General features: G+C 38.9%; 2 protein-coding genes across 4 annotated transcripts in view; one reads left to right on the top strand and one right to left on the bottom strand.

Annotated features, from left to right (window-relative positions):
* The window catches only part of LOC147166363 (phosphatidylinositol 4,5-bisphosphate 3-kinase catalytic subunit alpha isoform-like), a 19,325-nt gene extending 4,050 nt beyond the window's left edge, over nt 1-15,275 (top strand). Inside the window, exons 9-27 of one of the 2 annotated variants that reach the window (XR_015096499.1) lie at nt 506-751; nt 918-1,003; nt 1,244-1,349; nt 3,630-3,782; nt 3,961-4,095; nt 4,980-5,104; nt 6,108-6,189; nt 6,387-6,551; nt 7,443-7,546; nt 7,666-7,837; nt 7,969-8,075; nt 8,151-8,272; nt 8,341-8,419; nt 8,530-8,700; nt 8,768-8,885; nt 9,302-9,453; nt 10,173-10,335; nt 11,190-11,511; nt 12,799-15,275. Coding sequence is in view for 1 of the 2 variants with exons in the window: in XM_086089575.1 (XP_085945701.1) it covers nt 506-751; nt 918-1,003; nt 1,244-1,349; nt 3,630-3,782; nt 3,961-4,095; nt 4,980-5,104; nt 6,108-6,189; nt 6,387-6,551; nt 7,443-7,546; nt 7,666-7,837; nt 7,969-8,075; nt 8,151-8,272; nt 8,341-8,419; nt 8,530-8,700; nt 8,768-8,885; nt 9,302-9,453; nt 10,173-10,335; nt 11,190-11,297 (2,394 nt within the window). In the remaining variant the exon portion in view is untranslated. Of the gene's footprint in view, nt 1-505; nt 752-917; nt 1,004-1,243; nt 1,350-3,629; nt 3,783-3,960; nt 4,096-4,979; nt 5,105-6,107; nt 6,190-6,386; nt 6,552-7,442; nt 7,547-7,665; nt 7,838-7,968; nt 8,076-8,150; nt 8,273-8,340; nt 8,420-8,529; nt 8,701-8,767; nt 8,886-9,301; nt 9,454-10,172; nt 10,336-11,189 lie in introns of both variants that reach the window. The other variant, XM_086089575.1, reaches the window with a different exon arrangement.
* On the bottom strand, nt 14,169-21,465 carry kng1 (kininogen 1). 2 transcript variants are annotated; one of them, XM_086089577.1, is made up of 9 exons: nt 21,301-21,465; nt 21,084-21,154; nt 19,736-19,876; nt 19,210-19,326; nt 19,043-19,118; nt 17,213-17,382; nt 17,035-17,145; nt 16,841-16,936; nt 14,169-15,734 (listed from the first exon to the last, which is right to left on the bottom strand). In XM_086089577.1, the coding sequence occupies exons 2-9, from the start codon at nt 21,141-21,143 to the stop codon at nt 15,465-15,467; spliced, it is 1,041 nt and encodes a 346-aa protein (XP_085945703.1). In that variant the 5' UTR covers nt 21,144-21,154; nt 21,301-21,465; the 3' UTR covers nt 14,169-15,464. The 2 variants fall into 2 exon arrangements, with proteins under 2 accessions (XP_085945703.1, XP_085945704.1); XM_086089578.1 differs by having other exon boundaries at nt 21,084-21,151; nt 21,301-21,446.

Here is a 21,465-nt window from a genome sequence, read left to right as displayed (position 1 = left end):
TATATACAAAAATTCATATAAATATTTCAGAAAAATATAAGCTTGTAAAATGAATTTTATATTCAGTAGGGTATTCAAATTCAGTGTCCTAAAAACCCAGCATCTCCCCTCATAGCAGAATGGTTCGACCCAACTAGTCATACGCCACCTATGCCACCTATCAATCACTTGAAAACTTTATTTAAAATACAGTTCATTATTTCTTTTGGAGAACAGAGCTTTACCATGAGCCCAAAGGAGGACACTTAATGTTGATACAAATCTTTATGTGCACAAAGCTTTTATTTGTAATTCAATTAATTATTATTATTATTATTTATTTTTTCAAACAGTTCAAGAGTCCACATAAATACAAAGGGAGTTGCAAAGTTACAACAAAATCAGACCATGATGGCAATCTTTGAAAGTCCCTCTTTATTCTGACTGATGAACTGCTAGAAGCTCGTTACACTGTGCACATATATATTTTTTTTTATAAATGCACTTTCTCTCCTTGTCCCACTAGTACATTCGTAGTTGTATCATGCTGAGCAGGATGCCTAACTTGATGCTCATGGCTAAGGACAGCCTCTACACGCAGTTGCCTTCTGACAACTTTGTCATGCCATCATACTCCCGTCGCATCTCCACGGCGTCGTCTTATATGAATGGCGAGGCAGCTTCCAAGTCACTCTGGACCATCAACGGAACGCTGCGAATACGGATCCTCTGTGCGACCTATGTCAACGTCAATATTAGAGACATAGACAAGGTGGGAGTAGACATCATTTATAGGACAAATATTTCTTTTTCAGATGATTTAGTAGTTCAACTCTTATGGACGCATGTTAAGAAGTGCGTCATTTACGCTTCATGATCACCCTGACTGATTTGTGAGTTATAAACCATTTGTTTTTCTTATTTGTCTATTCTTTTAGATTTATGTGAGAACGGGTATTTACCATGGAGGAGAACAGATGTGTGACAACGTGAACACACAGAGAGTGCCCTGCTCTAACCCCAGGTAACATTTTCACTCGCTTAACTTTCACACACTAAACATTTTCTTCCTCATTTGCATGGGCGCTAACTGCCTCATAGTCAAATAACATAAGCCATCTGTCAACTTCAGTTCTTCAAGTCCACTCCTGTCCAGTTTCATTGCAAAACCTTCTCGACACTACTCACATTTTTCTTTTTCGATCTACCACCAGGCAATGGCGCAGTTTGGCAAATGTCCTCTTCATTTATTCTGCACCCACAGGTGGAATGAGTGGCTGACCTATGACATGTACATCCCAGATGTCCCGCGAGCTGCCAGACTTTGCCTATCCATCTGCTCAGTCAAAGGCAGGAAGGGAGCAAAAGAGGTACAATAGAAAGTGACATAGGAATGCAATCTGCCACCATAGCTAGCGTTTCAATTTATCTACAGCAACTTCTTTGGAAATGTATGCAATACTCACAGTTTCATAGCTATATGTGCAGTATGGTGTATTAATATTAGGAATACAATATACATGCATACAGCTGCCTACATATGTAGTAGTTGTAACACTACTTCATATGTTTGAGTGTTGGCACTTTTGGCCTTTCAGCTCAGGTGGGATCTTAGGTTCTACTTAATTTCTAATCAAGGTCTGTGGTGGCAGAATACGTCATCAGAAACTCTATCAGCGAGAGGGTACTTTTCCATTTGTGTCAACACTCAGGGCCAGATCCACTAAATGTTTGCATAGCTTTTGCGTGGCGCTAACCGGTAGATAGGGAAATTCAACACTAACTCTGCTACCAACCAGATTACGGCCCGGTGTGCCGGTGGTTTTTGAGCGTATTATTCACAAATCTGTTTAAAACAGTGGGAAAAGAGCTTTTTGCAACATGGCCCTGGTTGATCTCTTATACTCTGCTGCCACCTGCCTGCCATTTCTCGTAATTGCTACCATTGCTTCAAGCGTTCTCTGCAGTTCAGAGGCTGCGTCAAAGCCTTCTGTATGCTCTAGCATAAAAAAAACATAAGAAACGTATAAATACGTTATTGTGACCATAGTAATAGAACGCATTTATACGTTTTTGGGAGAAAATGAGTTAAGGACATTAAATGAATGAATGACGTCGTCGTCCTCTCCGCTCACTACAGCTTCTTAATGGCGCCAAATGAAGGATTACTACTGTGTATTTATAGCATAAATATCAGTCTTGAAATGTATCACTTATTGCTTCTGTATCAAGCAAGAGCCATCCATCCATTTCCTACTGCTTCGTTTGTTCACAGTAGATACAAATCCACTATAATTTAAACTAATCTAAATTAGCTTAAGTTGAATTAGACAATTAAAATGGTCAGTGTCTGTCAACATTAAATCAAACACTTGTTTAGGGCACTGGTGAAAAACACTGTTAGGGACAAACGTGTGTGCGGATTGTGTCAGTGAGTGTCCGACATGGATACTGTAAACGGACACCGGGGGCTCGTCCTTTCCCCTGCTGTGCCCCACCAGGTTGAGGTTAGCTTTGCGGATGTTCTTTCATGCGGCAACTGAATGACAGATAAACACCTCTCGACAGCAGCCTTTTGTTCGAGCATTTACTTTAAATAGCCACAATTTGAGCGGCTGCCAATATGAAATGCTGCCCACCGCCCCCTCACGTTTATCACCATCGTTGACGACTCTCTTTGTAGATCACGATGTTATCGTAAACTTTTCTTTGGTTTCAGTAAAAGTGGCAATAAAACAAGGGTGTTTAATTATACCGAAACATGAATTTGAAACCAATAAATAATCAAGTTAGAATTTTGGGGTTTCGTATTCTCTAAGGGAAGAGGTTTTAAATCACATACATGGATTTTGTCATTTTCGGATGTCACAACATTAGGTCGATTGCCTGATGACATCAACGCAACAATAAATTTGGGTCCTTAAACATAGACAGTGATGTTCAGTTTTGATTGACACAAGATTGGATGCACAACTGAAGTCATCAAAACAATGAATGACTCAAAGGGGCCTATTTTCGTACCCAGTGCAAAGTGCAGTCTAACTGTACCGTAAACTAGGCTTGCCCCGGCCGGCATGAAAATTAAGATGCACCAGTCTATGGAAATAGGGTTCAAACAAATTCAAAGTTTAGAATTGTCTTCAGAACGGAATATTATTGCCGATAACCAGAGGTGGGTAGTAACGAGTTAACATTTGCTCCGTTACATTTACTTGAGTAACTTAAAAAAAAAAAAAAAAGTACTTCTAAGAATATCTAATTTGTGACTGACTTGTGCATGCTTGGGCTAACGTGTCTGCTTGCACTGTTGTTCGAGCTCAGAAAGTTAATAAAAATAAAATATGATTTGAAGATGTCAGAATTTGCACATAATTGAATGTTTTTGTCTGATGACATTGTTTTTAAAAATAAGTCAGACTTTATGTTCAAGCAGTTACTCAGTACTTGAGTATTATTTTCAGCAAATGCTTTCTTACTTGTATTTGAGTGATTTTTTTTTATGACTACTTTTACTTGAGTAATATTATTTTGAAGTAACGCTACTCTTACTCGAGTACAATTTTTGCTACTCGACCCACCTCTGCCGATAACTTGTGTACTGGATTTGATTTGATTCTTCACATTTACACTTTTTCTGATCATTCTTGAAGGAGCACTGTCCACTGGCTTGGGGCAATATCAACTTGTTTGACTACACTCACACTCTGGTGTCCAACAAGATGGCGCTGAACCTCTGGCCGGTTCCTCATGGCCTAGAAGATCTTCTCAACCCCATTGGAGTCACAGGCTCCAACCCCAACAAGGTAAACAAATAAGATCAGCTGCTCCAATGCCATAAAACCGGATAAAGCACTTGATACATGATTTAATTCAGTGTTGGGACTTGTCCAATATCCCGAACAGAGTAACCCAAATCTCTTAACCTCTTGCACCTCTTTTCATGGATCGTACTGATATTCACGGTGTGAGTGTGTTGTTTAGGAAACACCGTGCCTAGAGCTGGAATTTGACCACTTCAGCGGTTTAGTTAAATACCCAGATATGAATGCTGTGGAGGATCACGCCAACTGGACCATCTCAAGAGAACTTGGCTTCAACTACAACCTCTCTGGACAGGTATCGACAACGATTCATTCAAAAAATGTAGCCGTGGTTGGTGTTTTCACCTAAAATAATTCATCATAATGACTTTCTGGTCAAATGATCCAAAAGTTCTGATACTTCTCAAATGCTACTGAAAACATTTTTTTTTTTTACCATTTACATGGCCAATACAGAAGAGTGTAAGGAAAAAATTTCGTATTTAAATTAGGCTCTATCAAAGTCTTATCAAACACATTTGAACTCGCATCAATAAGAGATCAGGCCTCTGAGTCTCAAACGTGCGCATTCACGTCACACAACGCCGAGGCGCTCGCTTCGTGACGGGATGCTACCGATATGAGGTAGTCACCTTCCTCATTCCGTCAGCATGACGTGATTTCATAATCAATAATTAATGTTGCAATGCAACATACGAATCTATTTATCTCCTGTCCCTATCCACTGTGTTACAAAAGTGACATAGATCCCCAAAGTTAATCATCATTTTTGTTTTGTAATTTAAGCAGATGTGTACATCAGGTATCTTTAACGGGTCTATCAGATACTGGGTTGACACAAAGAAGGGAGACTACGCAGGTGATTTATTCATGATAAAGGAGTAACCGGGTGTATTAAGTGATCGCTTTTATCTGTAACTTGAGTTGTTTGAGAAGCTTTGCTAACAGCTTCTAATGCATCACCACCGCAGCTTGTCCAAGCTTCATTTGGTTTGCACAATGATGGCATGGCTGAATGCCTGAATCGCCCTCCACTATATTGTTTAACCCTGCGGTCAAACCCTCACCACCGCTGATTCACATCTTTGCTTCCTCTGAGATGGGAATAGTACATTCCAATGATATGGGTAATAAGCGGTGTGATGAAGTCGAGTGTATTTTCTCGCTGTTGTGTTGCAGAGCAATCGTGTGGCGAGAGATCACGCCCTGACGGAGAGTGACATTGATCAGCTGAGACAGCTCAGTAACAGGGACCCTCTCTCAGAAATCACTGAACAGGAGAAAGACTTCCTGTGGAGACATCGGTAGCTGCCTAGATAATAATAGTAATACATTTAGAAGTTCAAAGTCACATTTTCATATACATAAATCTTCCTGTACAAAAAATGGGATGGCTATGGTTTTCTTTTACTTTTTAAAGGGGAAGTCAACCCCCCAATTTTTTATATCTGGCAATAATGTTTTCTATGTGGCCCCACTAGTCTAAACATGGTATTCTGGTTGATATTGCGTTAGTGGAATATGAGTTAAGCAGCAAAATCCAGCCTTTTTTTAAATCAATCTCAGGGGACAGCCATTTTGCCACTTGCTGTCGAAGATGACATCAATGTTGCTCCGGTTTCAGGTAACAGCCAATCACAGCGTAGCTTCAGAAAACAGATGAGCTGTGATTGGTCGTTGCCTGAAACCGGAGCAACATTGATGTCATCTTTGACAGCAAGTGGCAAAATGGCCGCCCCCTGAGATGGATAAAAAAGGCTGGATTTTAGACATCAATTTTGCTCCAGTTTCAGGTAACAGCCAATCACAGCGTAGCTTCAAAAAAAACAGATGCGCTGTGATTGGTCGTTGCCTGAAACCGGAGCAACATTGATGTCATCTTTGACAGCAAGTGGCAAAATGGCTGCCCCCTGAGATGGATAAAAAAGGCAGGACTTTAGACATCAATTTTGCTCCGGTTTCAGGTAACAGCCAATCACAGCGTAGCTTCAGAAAACAGATGCGCTGTGATTGGTCGTTGCCTGAGCCCTGATCAACATTGATGTCATCTTAAGTCGACAGCAAGTGGCAAAATGGCCGCCCCCTGAGATGGGTAAAAATTACTGGATTTCGCTGTCATAACTCATATTTCACAAATGTAATAATAATCAGAATGTCATGTTTAGACTAGTGAGGTCACATACGACACATTATTGTCCAGAAATGTTTTAGGTTGACTTCCACTTTAAATGAGAAAATATGTTAAAGTAGGCTTGTTTTACATACAACTCGTTGATACCGTATGTTTTTCGTTTTGTTTATTACCAGGCATTACTGCATGAATTTCCCAGAAATTCTTCCCAAGATCCTCCTTGCTGTCAAATGGAACTCCAGAGATGAAGTAGCACAGGTATTGCGATTCAAAATGTGGCTCACTTATTTTTCAGGAAGCAGATTTTTACTGACAAATGCACAGCATTTGAAAAGATTAGTCTTACTATTACGCTCATCTTTATAACAGCATACAAATGTAATTTAAGCTAGTTAGTCTTCACCACGCAACAAGCCCAATCTTTTAATATTTTTCTCTATATTGGTGCGTGCTAGATGTACTGCCTGTTGAAGGAATGGCCATCCATCCGTCCAGAGCAAGCCATGGAATTGCTGGACTGTAACTACCCGGACCCCATGGTCAGACACTTTGCTGTCCGCTGCCTTGATAAATACCTGACTGATGACAAACTGTCGCAGTACCTCATTCAGCTTGTACAGGTAAGTAAGTGCATGTTCGGTGTCTATCAGGGGTCCTAGAATAGGGGTCCTCAAATCTTTTGGATTCGGGGACATCTTAAACAGGAGGAACATTTTTCAAGGACTACCTTGTAATCCTAATGACAATTCAACAAACCTGCCATGTAAAAAAATAAAAAAACAACAATGCCTACTTTGAAGGGGGAAAAAAATCATATGGTTGGAATAGCAAATTCATTATCTTTTAGAGAAAATAAGTAATTCATTAAGATGAACAACTTTATTCTTGGAGCTTCATGCCTTTTATTCTGAAAAGATAACTATATTCTATAAAAAATAAAACTATATTCTCAGAAAAATATGCCTTTTGTTCTGAAGAAAAGACTTCATGTTTCAATTATATCAGCTTTTTAATCGTCTCAAAGGGGTTGTTATTGGTCTATTTATTGTATCGTTCAACATAGCTGGCTTTTTTTTTTGGTAGTTGTTTCAACGTAATAATTGTCGCAAAATATTTAGTTGACCCCACCACATGCTATGACTTACAGACTCCAGTTTTAGAACCACTTTCTAAGGAAACATAAAGTTGATGATGATGATGATAATAATAATAATAGTAATGCAAAAAAAAAAACTGCGAAAATGTTAGAAACATGTTATTGTACAGTAAAATATAACAGTTTAAAAAAAAGGGTTAAAAACAAAAAACGGTACAATAAAATACATCACTTAGATAAATAAATAGATAAATAAATAATTGGAATACAGTATATTTGTCTTAAATATTTTTTATTTTTTTGCTTTCCTGTATTTGTGATGTTTTAGGTGTCTTGTAATTTTCAGTTACTTAAAACGGTTCAATTTTTTAAATTCTTTGTAAGCGATTGTCCATTTCTGTCTCTCCTTTGCCAGGTTATAAAATATGAGCAGTACCTCGACAATCCTCTGGCACGTTTTCTACTTAAAAAGGCACTAACTAATCAAAGAATAGGACATTTTTTCTTTTGGCATCTCAAGTGAGTTCATTCACATTTTTTTTCTTCACATACCAACTTTCCTTTTTGCTGAAATTGATTTTTGTTCCCCCCCCCCATGCAAATGCAATCAGCAGTCTTGCCTTTCTTCTTTCTGGCAGGGCCGAAATGCACAACAAAACGGTGAGCCAAAGGTTCGGTTTGCTGTTAGAGGCTTACTGCAGGGCCTGTGGCATGTACCTCAAACACCTGAGCAGGCAGGTGGAGGCCATGGAGAAACTCATCAATCTCACTGATATCCTTAAACAGGAGAAAAAGGATGAGACGCAGAAGGTAACTCCCATTAAAATATATTTTTTTAAATTTATTGTAATTTTATTTGTATTTTTTATTTAGCTAAATCTTCACACCTCGTTTATTGTTTCGAAATATGTATGTGCTTGTGCTGTTTTGTGCGCGTGAAGGTTCAGATGCGCTTCCTGGTGGAGCAGATGAAAAGACCGGACTACATGGATGCACTGCAGAATTTCACCTCTCCTCTTAACCCTGCACACCAACTGGGCAACCTGAGGTTAGCGATAACGCTTAAGCATGAAGGCACGTGCCACAGTGCAAAAGGGACCAATGCGAGGTTGTTAATGCGCAGGTTAGAGGAATGCAGGATCATGTCATCGGCAAAGAGGCCGCTGTGGCTCAACTGGGAAAATCCGGACATCATGTCTGAGCTTCTCTTTCAGAACAATGAGATTATCTTCAAAAATGGAGACGGTAAAAGACATCAGATCATTGCAGTGTCGCTGTGTTTTAACTGTCTTGTCTTTTTTTTTGCGCTGCAGACCTGCGCCAAGATATGCTGACTTTGCAGATTATCAAAATCATGGAGAACATTTGGCAGAATCAGGGACTTGACCTCCGGTACATGTTTCCTCTACTGCAGTTTGTAGTTTTCACTTAACTTCCCACCTGACTGTCAGAAGCTCGTCATGCGTGTGCACTTGTCCCCCCCCCCCCAACCCCCATTCCAGCATGCTGCCATATGGCTGTCTGTCATTAGGAGACTGCGTGGGTCTCATCGAGGTGGTTCGCAGCTCACACACCATCATGCAGATTCAGTGTAAAGGTGGCTTGAAAGGGGCTTTGCAGTTCAATTCAAACACTCTGCATCAATGGCTCAGAGACAAGAACAAAGGAGAGATGTAAGTCTGTCACGTCATTTTCTGACTGCCTCGTCCCATTTTTATGTTTCCTGTATTTGTCTTGCAGGTACGATATGGCTGTGGACCTTTTTACAAGGTCCTGCGCTGGCTACTGTGTAGCTACATTTATTCTTGGGATTGGAGACAGGCACAACAGCAACATTATGGTCAAAGATGATGGACAGGTATAAGCACACACTTTTGTGTGAAAGGACTACAATGTCCACATGGAAATATAGCTTGTCATGTACATGATCACATTTTGGGGTCTGGTTGGGGCAGCAGTTAGCTCATCTATAAGGATTTGGGATTTTAAGAGTCATGACCTTGGCAACAAGATGCCACAAAATGGTGTCCAATATTAAAGTACACGCTTCTATTATTATTGGACAGGGATTTGTTGCCATCCTGTGGCATTTTGATGAACAGGTGCCATGCCAGTTTTAGCAGTAGTCCTACTTTTCCATTAGAAACGTAATCACTTGGCGCCACCTTGTGGTAGTAGGCAAGCTTTGTTTTGTTGAGAGGATTTGAAATGTGAGGATGGAATCGAGTACGACAAAAGGAATTGAGCAATGACTTCTTGCGTACTGTGCCTCAGTTATTTCATATCGATTTTGGACATTTCCTGGATCATAAGAAAAAGAAGTTTGGCTACAAGAGAGAGCGAGTGCCCTTCGTATTGACACAAGACTTCCTCATCGTCATCAGTAAGGGCTCCCAGGAGTGCGCCAAGACCAAAGAGTTTGAGAGGTACACGCACGCTTTTTAAATTTACTGACCAGTTAATTTCTTACTTTGTCAATATTAACTGATATTTTTTACTTTAAAACTGTGGAATTGTTAACTCATTTGCTCCCAAAAACGTATAAATACGTTCTATTTGAGATATTACCATGCTCTCAAAGACGTATTTATACAATTTTTAAGTTTTTTTTTTATATGCTAGAGCACAGAAGGCGTTGATGCAGCCTCTGAAATGAAGAAAATGATTGAAGAAATCGTAGTTATTTAAAAAAATGGCCAGCAGGTGGCAGTAGAGCATAAGAGATCAACCAGGGCCATGTTGAAAAAAATCGCATTTACCCACAGTTTGAAACGGATTTGTGAATAATGATGAAACTTAGCTATATTCTAATGCTAATTGCTGCAAACGGAAACAGATAGAAATATACTTTGGTAGAAGCAATAGAACAGAATATTCTGTGGGCCTTGCAAAATCAGTCAAAATCCAGTGAAACAGCTGGGAGCGAAGGGGGTTGCTTCAGTGAAAATGGCTGGGAGTGAATGAGTTAGTATTGAATTCTTACCTGACTGTTGTAAATGTTCAACCTTTCATGGCCTCATTATGGCTGCCTTCAGAGCTCTCCCGCTTCAGAACTTTAATACAACATCTACTCATATTACCTTTTGATGTGTCATTTGCCTTTTTCAGTACTACAAGCACATTCACGTTCTTTTGATGCCTGCAGGTTCCAGGAAATGTGTTACAAAGCCTACCTGGCCATCCGACAGCATGCCAACCTGTTCATCAACCTGTTCTCCATGATGCTGGGCTCCGGCATGCCTGAGTTGCAGTCATTTGATGACATCGCCTACATTAGGAAGACGTTGGCCCTGGAAAAAACTGAACAGGTAAGATCAAATGTTCTTGATGGAAATATGGGTAAGATTTTTTTCCACACTAACGTCGTCTGGAGAATGGATTAAAATGACGGGCTTACCTATTCACCCATTTCTGTATATAGGCCAAAGCCACGTCAATATGAAAATATCGTTTTGCCGCCATCTTGTGGCATGTTGGGGCCAAGAAATGACATTGAAGTGAGTGGAGGAGTGTCAATAGTCAAGCTAAAAGCATGTTTGATGGGGGGAAATGTGCTTTGCTGCCATTTTGTGGCATTTACAGCCAATTCTAAACCTTGGGTGAGTGTCAAATGAGCAGAGATTTTCGTGATGTGCAGCAGGGCTCCGTCCTCATCCCTCGCGAATAGTGACTCTATGCGCCCTGTGATTGGTTGGCAGCCTCTTGTCAAAAGTCAGCTGGGAAAAGCCTCTAGGATCAGTAATTGTCCAAATTTGACACCAAGTACCAGCAAAAAAAAAATTTTTAGCACGCCAAGTATTTTTGCTTGTATTGTACACTACCATGAAGACCAACATTAAAAATTAATTTTTTTATTTATTATTTTACGTTTTGAACAGTAATTTTACTCTGAAACAGTGGTTTTCAATTGTCTTTTTAAGAATATGAAATACTACTTAATGATGACAATCATTTTTGTATGCACAGTATATAAAATATAGACAGATACTGAAATGAAGTCATTTGAATTTACTTTAATTTGAGCATGTTCAGCAGACTAATTGGAGGTGGGGTGGTGTCTGTTGAGAGCTGATTGTCTGTTAAATTGAAGTACTTTTTTTGTGGTCTAACCCTAACCGTCTGCATGATCCAATCTTGTCTTCTGGGGTTCTTCCTTCTGCAGGAGGCGCTGGACTATTTTATGAAACAGATGAACGACGCTCACCATGGCGGGTGGACCACCAAGATGGACTGGATCTTCCACACAATTCGGCAGCATGCACTAAACTAAGCCCCATTCAAACTTTTTTCCCCCCCCCTGCCAATGTTGTCTAACTCTTTGTTGTGTTGGCACTGAGGCCTTTGTTGAAATCACTTTTTTTTAATTTATTTTTATTTTTTTATTTAACACTGGAAACCCAATGAGCATTGCACTTGTCGAGGACAACTACCAATTGACTGCAAAAAGACCATTTTTGTCATCCAGCTACAAATGTAGCCACTAGGTGAGTTTTGCTGCTTGATTCGTGCTGCACTGTGGCCCCAACCTAAAAAAACAACAACAACGAAAAACTGAACTAAATGTTTGAATTGAGCATGGCTGCCCTCTGCTCTTCGTCTCTGGCCTTCCACCATGTTTGTGGTGAAACTGGCACGGCCCCCGTCAGGTCAGCGTCACTGTTGCCTCCAAGGCGTCCTTGTTTGTTTCCACCCGGATCTCAAAGAAACTTGGGAGCATTTGTTGGTGGTGCGCCTTGAGATCTTTCAACCAACTTCAGGGTGATTGTTGCCTCTTCATCAAAACTGACATTTAGAACAAAACAAAAAAAAAACACACAAGGATGACTTTGGAAAGTTGCAGTCGTTTTTCTTTTCCACTTGCCACTTTTTTGGGGGGTCAGTCCTCAGTATCTCAATGGGAGCAAAGTTGTCATGGGGCAGGTTACAGATTTATGGAAGAGAATTAGGGCCAGAGAAGAGAAAAAAAATAAGGTTGGCAGGATTCGGACTTTAAAGTGAGAATTCTGACTTTCTGATCCCCCACCCCACAATTCATAGCTCTCTGTCACAAAGTCAGAATTCTCACTTTAAAGTCAGAATTGTGAGATTAAAGTCAGAATTGTGAGATTAAAGTCAGAATTATGTGACTAAAATCAGAATTGTGAGATTAAAGTCAGAATTGTGAGATTAAAGTCAGAATTGGGAGATTAAAGTCAGAATTGGGAGATTAAAGTCAGAATTATGTGACTAAAATCAGAATTGTGAGATTAAAGTCAGAATTGTGAGATTAAAGTCAGAATTGGGAGATTAAAGTCAGAATTGGGAGATTAAAGTCAGAATTATGTGACTAAAATCAGAATTGGGAGATTAAAGTCAGAATTATGTGACTAAAATCAGAATTGGGAGATTAAAGTCAGAATTCTGATATTAAAGTCAGAATTCTGAGATTAAAGGCAGAATTCTGATAATGTCAGAATTATGTGACTAAAGTCAGAATTATGTGACTAAAGTCAGAATTGTGAGATTAATGTCAGAATTGTGAGATTCATGTCAGAATTCTGTAACTAAAATCTGAATTATGAGATTAAAGTCAGAATTGTGATTTAGAATAAAGTGAGAATCCTGCCAACCCTTTTTTTCTCTTCACTGGTCGTACTCCTCTTCCGTATTATTATCATTATTACTATTCAAAAAGTTGTTGATACTTTTCAGTTGAGCAAAGCAAACACTCTTGTCTTGGCTCTTATTACTGCACTAACTGGAATTTTGCTTTATTGTTTGTGTTCATCCAGGGGAATGTCACGTCTTCCTGTTGATAAATATGCCTTTTTGTGTCGCCGCGTCACACTCCACAATGTTGCACGCGTGGGAATTTGCCTTTTAATCTTCCATCGACCATCTTGAGAAGGTGGAACGTGACACGACAAAATCACACCGTGAGGTTTGAACACTTACCTGGCATTATTGAGCCTCACAGCACATTTTGCGGGGCCCACTTTGAGGACAAAGACGCGAACCTACCGGAAAATGTGTGCATGCTGCCTGAAATTAGCCCGACATGAAACGAAACCTGCCAACTTCACGTTTGATTGTATTTGGAAGTAAAAAAAAGAAAAGAAAAAAAAGTGCTCTGCTGCGATGTTGTGTTGCAGCATTAATGTATTTGCTTGAATGTATTTCAGATGTGCACTCCCTTTTTTTTTGGGTCTGTTTTTTGAGGTCGTTCAAAGTTCATCATGCAGTCAAGCAAATCAGTTACAGTCTCTTTTTTTTTTCTCTTTTTTTCCCCGTGTTTCAGAAATAGTTATCTGAAAACGGCCATGAACTACTTTGCAGTATACATGTAGGTTTTTTGTTTTTTTTAACATCCGTGTTTGAATGTTCTTCCCTGTCCATGTGAATGTACTGAACGTGTTGATTTGTCTGCGCAGGTTGCAGAATTTATTTGGGAGGTCCGCGCACGTGTGCGCATGTGTGACCTTATATCTGAGTGTGTTTGCACACCAACTCCCTGCACTTGTACATCTTTTGCCATTTGTTTCCGCTTGTAAGGAGATGCAGAAAAAGGGGGGGAAAAAAACTAGATTGGATATTTTCCTTCAAGTATCGGAAATGTGAACCACGGTGTATTTTTCAATGTTGTCTTTATCGAGGTGTGTTCGGGATTCTTGTGCCATTTTGTGAATGTGAACTGACATCAAGGCCACTTTTTCCATGAATAGTTAGCAAGTCGATACGTTTATATTTGTTCACATAAGCCTCAAAATGATACCCCAGCAATGTATGCTTGTTGGAAATTTGATTTAGGACTTTGAAAATGACTTTTTTCTCGTATAACACGTTCGCCGTTTATAATGAACTGAGAAATTCTGACGTTCTGCCGTCAAAGAGTTTCAACAAGTAACACAAACCCGATGCAAAACTAATGCACGACGTATACTAATGTGAAACGAAGAAATAGTTTTGTTTTGTGTTCATTTTTGTAAAAGCATTTTGTCTCCTGTTGTGAATGTCACTGTTTTATGTTGTTGAGCCTTTAAAACGGATTTTGAGGGTTTGAAACTTATGCACTTGTACAAATACAGAAACTCCAGCTGGGATCAAATCCTTGTTGATTACCACTTATGAGCATTCTTCTGAAATGACCCAAAGGAAACAATAATGCAGTGATTATATGGTCATCAGACATTTTATTTTTTAATTATGCCGTGTTTATTGTACATGTTGTCCATTTCCATACCATGACACGCTGACAAAACCTTAGCCTAAACTATGAATGTATACATTGGGCCAATGTATTTTTTTTTCACAGCCTATCTGCATGAGATTGGATTGAAAAGCAGTCAGTACACATATTGATAAATGAATGCCTTAATTTTGCTTCCTTTTTGGATCACTTGACCGGTTTGTCTTCTCATTCACATGTGTGTGTGTGTGGTTTTTTTTAATTTATTTATTGTGTTTCTGTTTGGCTGCTTGGTCACAGGGTAAAATGTTTGTACCTGGATTGACTGACTGACCATGTGAGCGTCCTGTAAAGATGTACAAATACATTTGTTAAACATTCACTAGACTGTGTGTGTTTTTGCACAAAGTGTGGTCCCAACATCAGTGTTAGCGATACAGGCCTCTTTAATAAAAGATTTCAACTCTTCAATGCAAGATGTAATTAACAGGAAGCACTTTATTATTTACTTCCTTAAAGTGGTTTTTTGGGGGGGTTATATTTTTAAGTCAAAGTTCATCTACAGGGGCTGAAATGAACTTTTATTCCATTAGAAAAATCAACCCAGAGAGAGAGAATTATTTTTTTTTTTTTTTACTATCAACCTACTAGGATATATAATATAATCCCACAGGAACAGGAAGCCTTTTGTTATTTACTTCCTTACACTCACATTTTTGGAGGTATATTTTTAAGTCAAAGTTCATCTACAGGGGCTGAAATGAACTTTTGTTCTATTAGAAAAATTAACAGCCCAGAAAAAAACTATCAACCTACTACTATAGGAAATATTTATAATCCCACATTAGTGGCACGATTCTGTTGCATTACCGGTATATACGAACGTTAATGTACGAACTCAGGCTTTATATTTTGTCAATTAGAAAAAAAAGCATATTTTTTATCATTTTATTTGACACGTATTTTTAGTTACCCCCTAGCATTGTTTTTGTTTGATGTTCTTGTGTTGAAAGGTATTTGTTCGATGTACCCAACTTTTGTTTGTAAATTGAAATGATGGAATAAAGTTTAAAAAAACAACAACAGTTAATGTAGCCTATTCACTGGACTGATATTTCATGTCTAACGTGTGGAATCAAACCCTGTCTTGACATAACGTTTTTTTTTTTTTTTGGGTTGTTTGTTTTTTTGTCATTTGGATATTTCTTCACAACAGTCCAATAATGAAAGACTCGATTCTTATGACTTGAACACGTTCCCTTGACGAGGCGTTCACAACAGAAGGTCTTCATCAAGGAGAGGCCCGTTTGTGGGAGGCGGAGGTGTGCCATCCAGGGGGGGAGCGACAGGATGGGCGGGGTGGAATTTCTTCCATGGCTTGGACGGGCAGTGGAAGGGGTTGTTGTCATTTGCGCTTGTCGCGTCCTCCTCCGATGATTCCTCTTTGGCTGGCAGTGGTTGCAGTACAATGGCGGGAGACCTAAAGGGGGTCCAGCCGGGGGGCAGGCGCCGGGTCGTCACCGCGGCCTCAGTATACATCATCTGCACAAGGGGATTGTGACTCAGAATTTCCTCTGGTAAAGGAATCATTTTATGTATGATGACCTAATGTCGGAAAATGTGGCTCAGCCGTATAATGGCAGGAAGGTAAAGATCGAAGATTGTGTGTATTATGTAATGACTAGTAGTCGCAAGTGTGTGTGTGTGTGTGGGGGGGGGGGGGGGGGGGTCACCAATTTGACGCCATGTTGAAATATGTTTAGGCGCTTCATGTGCTCTGCCGCCATCTTGTGGTATTTCTAGGCAACTTTTTTTTTGAGGGTGGGAGCGAGGGTGCGTCAATCACGGCAATGTTATTTAAAGTAAATTGGAATTTACCGTCGACTATCACTAATCTATGCTCGCGCAGTACTAAAGTCATAAATACAGTAAATAATTATTTATTTCAATACTTATTCATCAATATTTGTATGAAAATACGTTAGCTGCGGGACAGGCACACACAAAAAAGACATACAGCAAGGTTGGGTTGGTCAATGATAACTAACAAAAATTAACCCAAACTCAAATTTGAAAATAAAAATAAAAATGCTCTAAAAAAATAACTGAAACTACATGTTAAAACAATTACTACAATTCTAGCGACATTATTGTTTTACGTCCATCCAAATGACGGGAAGTCAGAGCCATTTGAGAATTATAGTTTACATTATGACGTAACACTTACCTTTTCTTTTTGTTTTTTTAAATCTTGCTCTCAAATACATCATATATTACAAAAACTAAAACTAATAAAAATTCATTATATATTTTTTGTAAAAACAAATGAAAACTATCAAACCTGCTCTAAAACAAAATGAAAACTAACTCAATTTAAACAACAAAACTAAAGAAAGAAAGAAAATAAACACACACACAAAAAAAATACTGTTTTACAGGTTATATGTCACATTATTGGTAGAAAAAGTTAAGAAATTATTTATCACGTGTCACTGGTGTGTGTAGATTTTTTTTTAAATCTCTAGCTTTCCTTTACCTCCTTTGCTAATCGTTTTAATATTGCCAGAGTTAATTGTGTTAGGAGGAATGAATCCACAAGTTCAATATATGCCACAGCATTGTCGTAATATATGCTTAATTTTGCCTACCTGAGGCAGAGCACCTTCTCTGCAGTCAATATTGGCCTGAGGGGGCACATGTCTCCATGGTGCAACATCCACTGTGGAACGACAGTTAACGATCTCCTGCACACACGCAAGCGGGGAGAGCTTGTGAGAAATCCGCCCGGCAAACGTCACCATACAAGCAAGGCCAACATGTTTTGTTGCGCATATTTACTGACCATCGTCTCGTTGTCGTGCACGCACAGGTCACTGAGTTCGTTGTGTTCAGCCTTGCTGCAGGTGGTCTTCTTCATGTCAAATCGCAGTTCAAATCGGAAGCCTGCCACCACCTAAATGGCCACCAAACGTGTTTTTGACAAGAATACTTTGCTCTCTCCCGCAACCAATAGTCATTACCTGTCTTGTTGAGTGTCCAATTTCGTTAAGACTAAACAGGTGCGTAGAGTTGGAGATGGAGTTGTATTTGGAGATGGAGACTAATAGAGGAACTTTAATGTCTTCAGAGTTCTGGTCAATCTCAATCGGGCAGCCCAGGCAGGAAGCTCTCTCTGGCACGATATGGTCATCTGGATAAAGATTACGAAAAATATTCTAGAGCAGGGACGGGCAACTTCAATGCTGGAGGGGGCCACAATCTTTTTATTTGTGACCGTTCAAGGATGGCACTAAACATTTGAGTGCAAGAACTTGTGACCCCCCCCCCCCCCCCCCACACACACACACACAAAAAATAAAGCCACTGAAAATGTTAATATTATTGAGGTATTATGTTTGATCTGCATATCATTCCAAATCTGTAAACAAATTGTTCGGCTTACTGCAGAAGACCCAGTGTAAGCGGAACCTAGTGGTGAATAGTGACATTACAACTTATAACTACAGTTGATGCTTTTCAACTGATTATTTTCTTAAAACTTAAAAAAAAATATATAATATATATTACGGAAGTGTATTGCATTCACTTGAAAAAAAAGCAACAACTCCTGTTTTGACAAATTTTTTGGGGGGGAGCTTTGTTTTTTTGAGTATTATTTTTTATTTTTTGTTTTTCTTAATTTTTTTTTCAGTTTTACTGAATATTTTATTTCTGTCAAAAAAAATCAGAAAAACAGGCTGAATTTTTTTTCTGAAAAACATGAGACAAAATTACTCATAAAAACAGAGGGGGGGGGGGTGATTCAGAAAAACAGGGAAAAAAATACTCAAAAAAACAGAAATCTGTATTTAAAAAATCAGAAAAAAATATATAAAATAAAACAGAGCTGGTGTTCTGGACTTCTGAACACCAAGTGACTTGTTGCAGACTCACTAATAGCAGAAGCGGACACATTCCTGACATGACCATCTTATTCATACCTCCATATGCAATAAGATGGTCATGTTTTCTTACTGGCGCTCAATAAAGGAATGAATGTGTATAATGCATTGTGGTTTGTTCTCTAATCTCTGAGGGAAAACCCCTTTAAAAAAATATTCAGAAAAAAAAATATTTAGAAAAACAGAACAATATTTGTTTTATAAAACAGGGAAAAAATACTCAGAAAAACTGAAAAAATATTCTGAAAAACAGAGGACTTTTTTTTAATAGAAAAATAAAATTAAAATAAAAAACAAGGAAAAAATATTCAATAAAACAGAAAAAATCTTTTTAAAAAAATCAAAGCTCCACCCAAAGTTAGTCAGAAAAACAGGACCTTTTTTTTTTCAAGTGAATGCAATAATTTTTCAAAAAATTTTTCAATGATTTTTCTCCCTCATCACCTGGCCGTTTTTTGTTTTTTTTCTGAGGAATAAAAAATAAATTAAAAAAATGTTGACTGGGGGAAAATAAATCAAGGGACCACTCAAAGTTTGGCTGTGGGCTACTTACTGTCTTTTGCTTTTTTCTGTTGCTTTTCCCCCCGCCCTCAAATAATGTCACAGTGTTGTAGGTAGCATTACTTAACATCACTATTAAGTTTAAGTTTCGACTATACAAATACAGTAACCACACGGTAAATGCAACCATTTTTCACAATGACAATGCAAATGTTTGTGTTCTTTCTTGTATTGGACTCTATTGATTACTGCGGCAAACATCATTTTGCAGTTAATCTTCCCGACATTGAGCGAGTCCTGCATAGTGATTGATACATGATACTTGTTTAATTTTTGATGGAATAATTCCTCCTCGTCTCCGTTATCTTTCAGGAGCAAAACACGCACGACGTGAACCCAACGACTCACCGAGCAGACAGTGCACCTCTTTGGTGTGTATCTGCGTCTCCGTCATGACGACGGTGGCGTTGCATGAGATGGGCACCTTGAGGAAACACCGGGGGGATTTTTGGGGGTGCAGTTGCAAGTCAACAATTGAAATGTGAGATCCACTAAAGCGGATGAAATGTGATTACTTTGCGGCCGTAAGGGTGATAGGTGCAGTCTGTGTACGGTCTGGGACTTCCGGCCAGACAGTCGCTCCTCCTGCTGGAAAACTGCAGCGAGTAGAACGATTCGGAGTCGCTCTCAGACTGAGGAAACACACACACACACACACACACACACCCACACACACACACACAGTTTATTGTTGAACAGACTTCTTTAAAAATATTGTAGCCGTGGGGAGGTCATATTTATTTTAGGGACTGAAAAGCAACATTTGCATGTTTTTTTGTTTAAAAAAAAAAAAAAATTAATTTTAATATTTGCTAACGCTGATGACACTTTTTAAATAAAAGAGGAACCACAATATACTTCCCTCTATGAGAGAATTATCTGCAAAGCAAAGATAATTTGCAGTAGTCAAAACAGCGCTGTATCACCAAATCAATAAGTAGTATAGTTAAAAAAGCTGTGTACCTTATAATCACTACTTCAGGTAATTACATCACATTCCAATCAGACAAATGAATACATGTCAATTTGAAAACGTCTTACCTTGGTGGCTGTTAATATCTGAAAGAGGGCCAACTTATATCCGGTGGTCAACATGTCATTGAAAGCGTGCAAGGCGTTCGTAACGGCCCTCTCAACAGACGGGTCATCGCAGAAGATATGAACACCCGGCTGGACGCCGTCCTTCGAGAGTCGACAAAGGTCAATCATAACATTTCTCCATTTCAAAATAAAAAAGTGTTGGAACGTTAACCCACAATTAATTGCAAATTTGATATCTATACTATGTGTACAATAAAATGTACAATCAAATAATTTAATAAACTCATTTGCTCCCAAAAACGTATAAACACGTTCTATTTTAAATATTACCATGCTCCCAAAGACGCCTTTTTAAGTTTTTTTTAATGTTGTTGTTTTTTTATGCTAGAGCATACAGAAGGCTTTGATGCAGCCTCTGAACTGAAGAGAATGCTTGAAGCAATGGTATTTATGACAAAAACGGCCAGCAGGTGGCAGCAGAGTATAAGAGATCAACCAGGGCCATGTTGCAAAAAGCTCTTTTCCACCACTGTTATAATCAGATTTGTAAATAATGATGAAACTTAGCTATATTCTAATGCTAATTGTTGCAAAACGGAAACAGATAGAAATACACTTTTTTTCCTGAAGAAAGAAGAGAAGAGACTCTAATCTTGTTTTGGTAGGTTCCATGTTTTTATAGCAATAGAACAGAATATTCAGCGGGCCTTGCAAAATCTGTGAAAATCCAGTAAAACAGCCAGGGGCTTCGGTGAAAATGGCTGGGAGTGAATGAGTTAACATAAAAGTGGGAAAATGTTAAACTAACAGAAATATGGTTTCACCTTTCAGTCATTGATACAGTAATTTCATAATAATTCATAAAATTGAGTTAAAATTAAAAAGATGTACTGTAAAAAACAAGTGTGATCTTGATTTGTGTTGGACATTTTTCTGCCACTAGATGGCATAATTGCATTTGCAAGACATTGGTGACTGACAGCTCAGTAGTGCATTTTTCTTTTCATATTAATCGCTGTCTAATCTTTAACATGTAGTAACTTGTGAAATTTTGCAAATTTTTACAATTGTAAAATGCAACTTGACCCCCGTCTCCACAAACATATGCATTATTATTAAATTTATTACTGCTAAATTTTGACGTGGACGTGTCTGCTGCATTGCGACTGGAATTTCACCAGTACATGCTTTCCAAGTAAGGGCCGGTCATTAATCGCGTGTTAAAAAATTTTTGCGGCGTTAAAGGAACATTAAATTAACTCAAAAATGAATTCTGACACCCTATAGTTGGAACCATTTCGGAACCTTCGCACGCAAAAAAACACAAATTTGACTTGAATGCTCTTACCTGGCTGAAAGCGAGGCCCAACAGAACCAGCAAACTCAAACCCACCCCGCTCCTCATCATGCTCGCTTCTTCTGAGGAAAAGAGGAGACAAAAGATAACAATTTCAGCCTCAAGTTTCAACGCAAAAGGGACGCATTTGATTTTAAATCATAAAATCGTAAGCTTCAACTTTACAAGAAAGAAGCAACCCCTCCCCCCAAAAAAGTGCTGCTCTTACATTCACAAGAGCCGATTGGACTGCACTCCTCTTCCCCCCGGGATGGACGACTGAATGAAGTTTTCCTGAAAATGTACTGCAGTTGCTGAGAAGGATGATGACTCACTGATCAACACACAGGACAGGAGGGCAGACAGAACACACACACACACACGGACGCATACA

Source organism: Leptonotus elevatus, chromosome 11 (genome assembly GCF_054856555.1).
Source record: "Leptonotus elevatus isolate MCC_2025b chromosome 11, RoL_Lele_1.0, whole genome shotgun sequence".
Taxonomy (NCBI): Eukaryota; Metazoa; Chordata; class Actinopteri; order Syngnathiformes; family Syngnathidae; genus Leptonotus; species Leptonotus elevatus.
This window is presented reverse-complemented; position numbering and strand designations above follow the sequence as displayed.

Bases quoted from the DNA above. Each gene is read 5' to 3' on its own strand.
- kng1 (XM_086089577.1), bottom strand. From the start codon at position 21,143: ATGATGAGGAGCGGGGTGGGTTTGAGTTTGCTGGTTCTGTTGGGCCTC. The intron at 19,327-19,735 runs GTAAGACGTTTT...GTGTTTCCTCAG, and splicing joins AGATATTAACAGCCACCAAG to TCTGAGAGCGACTCCGAATC. The intron at 16,937-17,034 runs GTCAGTAAATAT...GCGTGTGTGCAG, and splicing joins TGCACGACAACGAGACGATG to GAGATCGTTAACTGTCGTTC.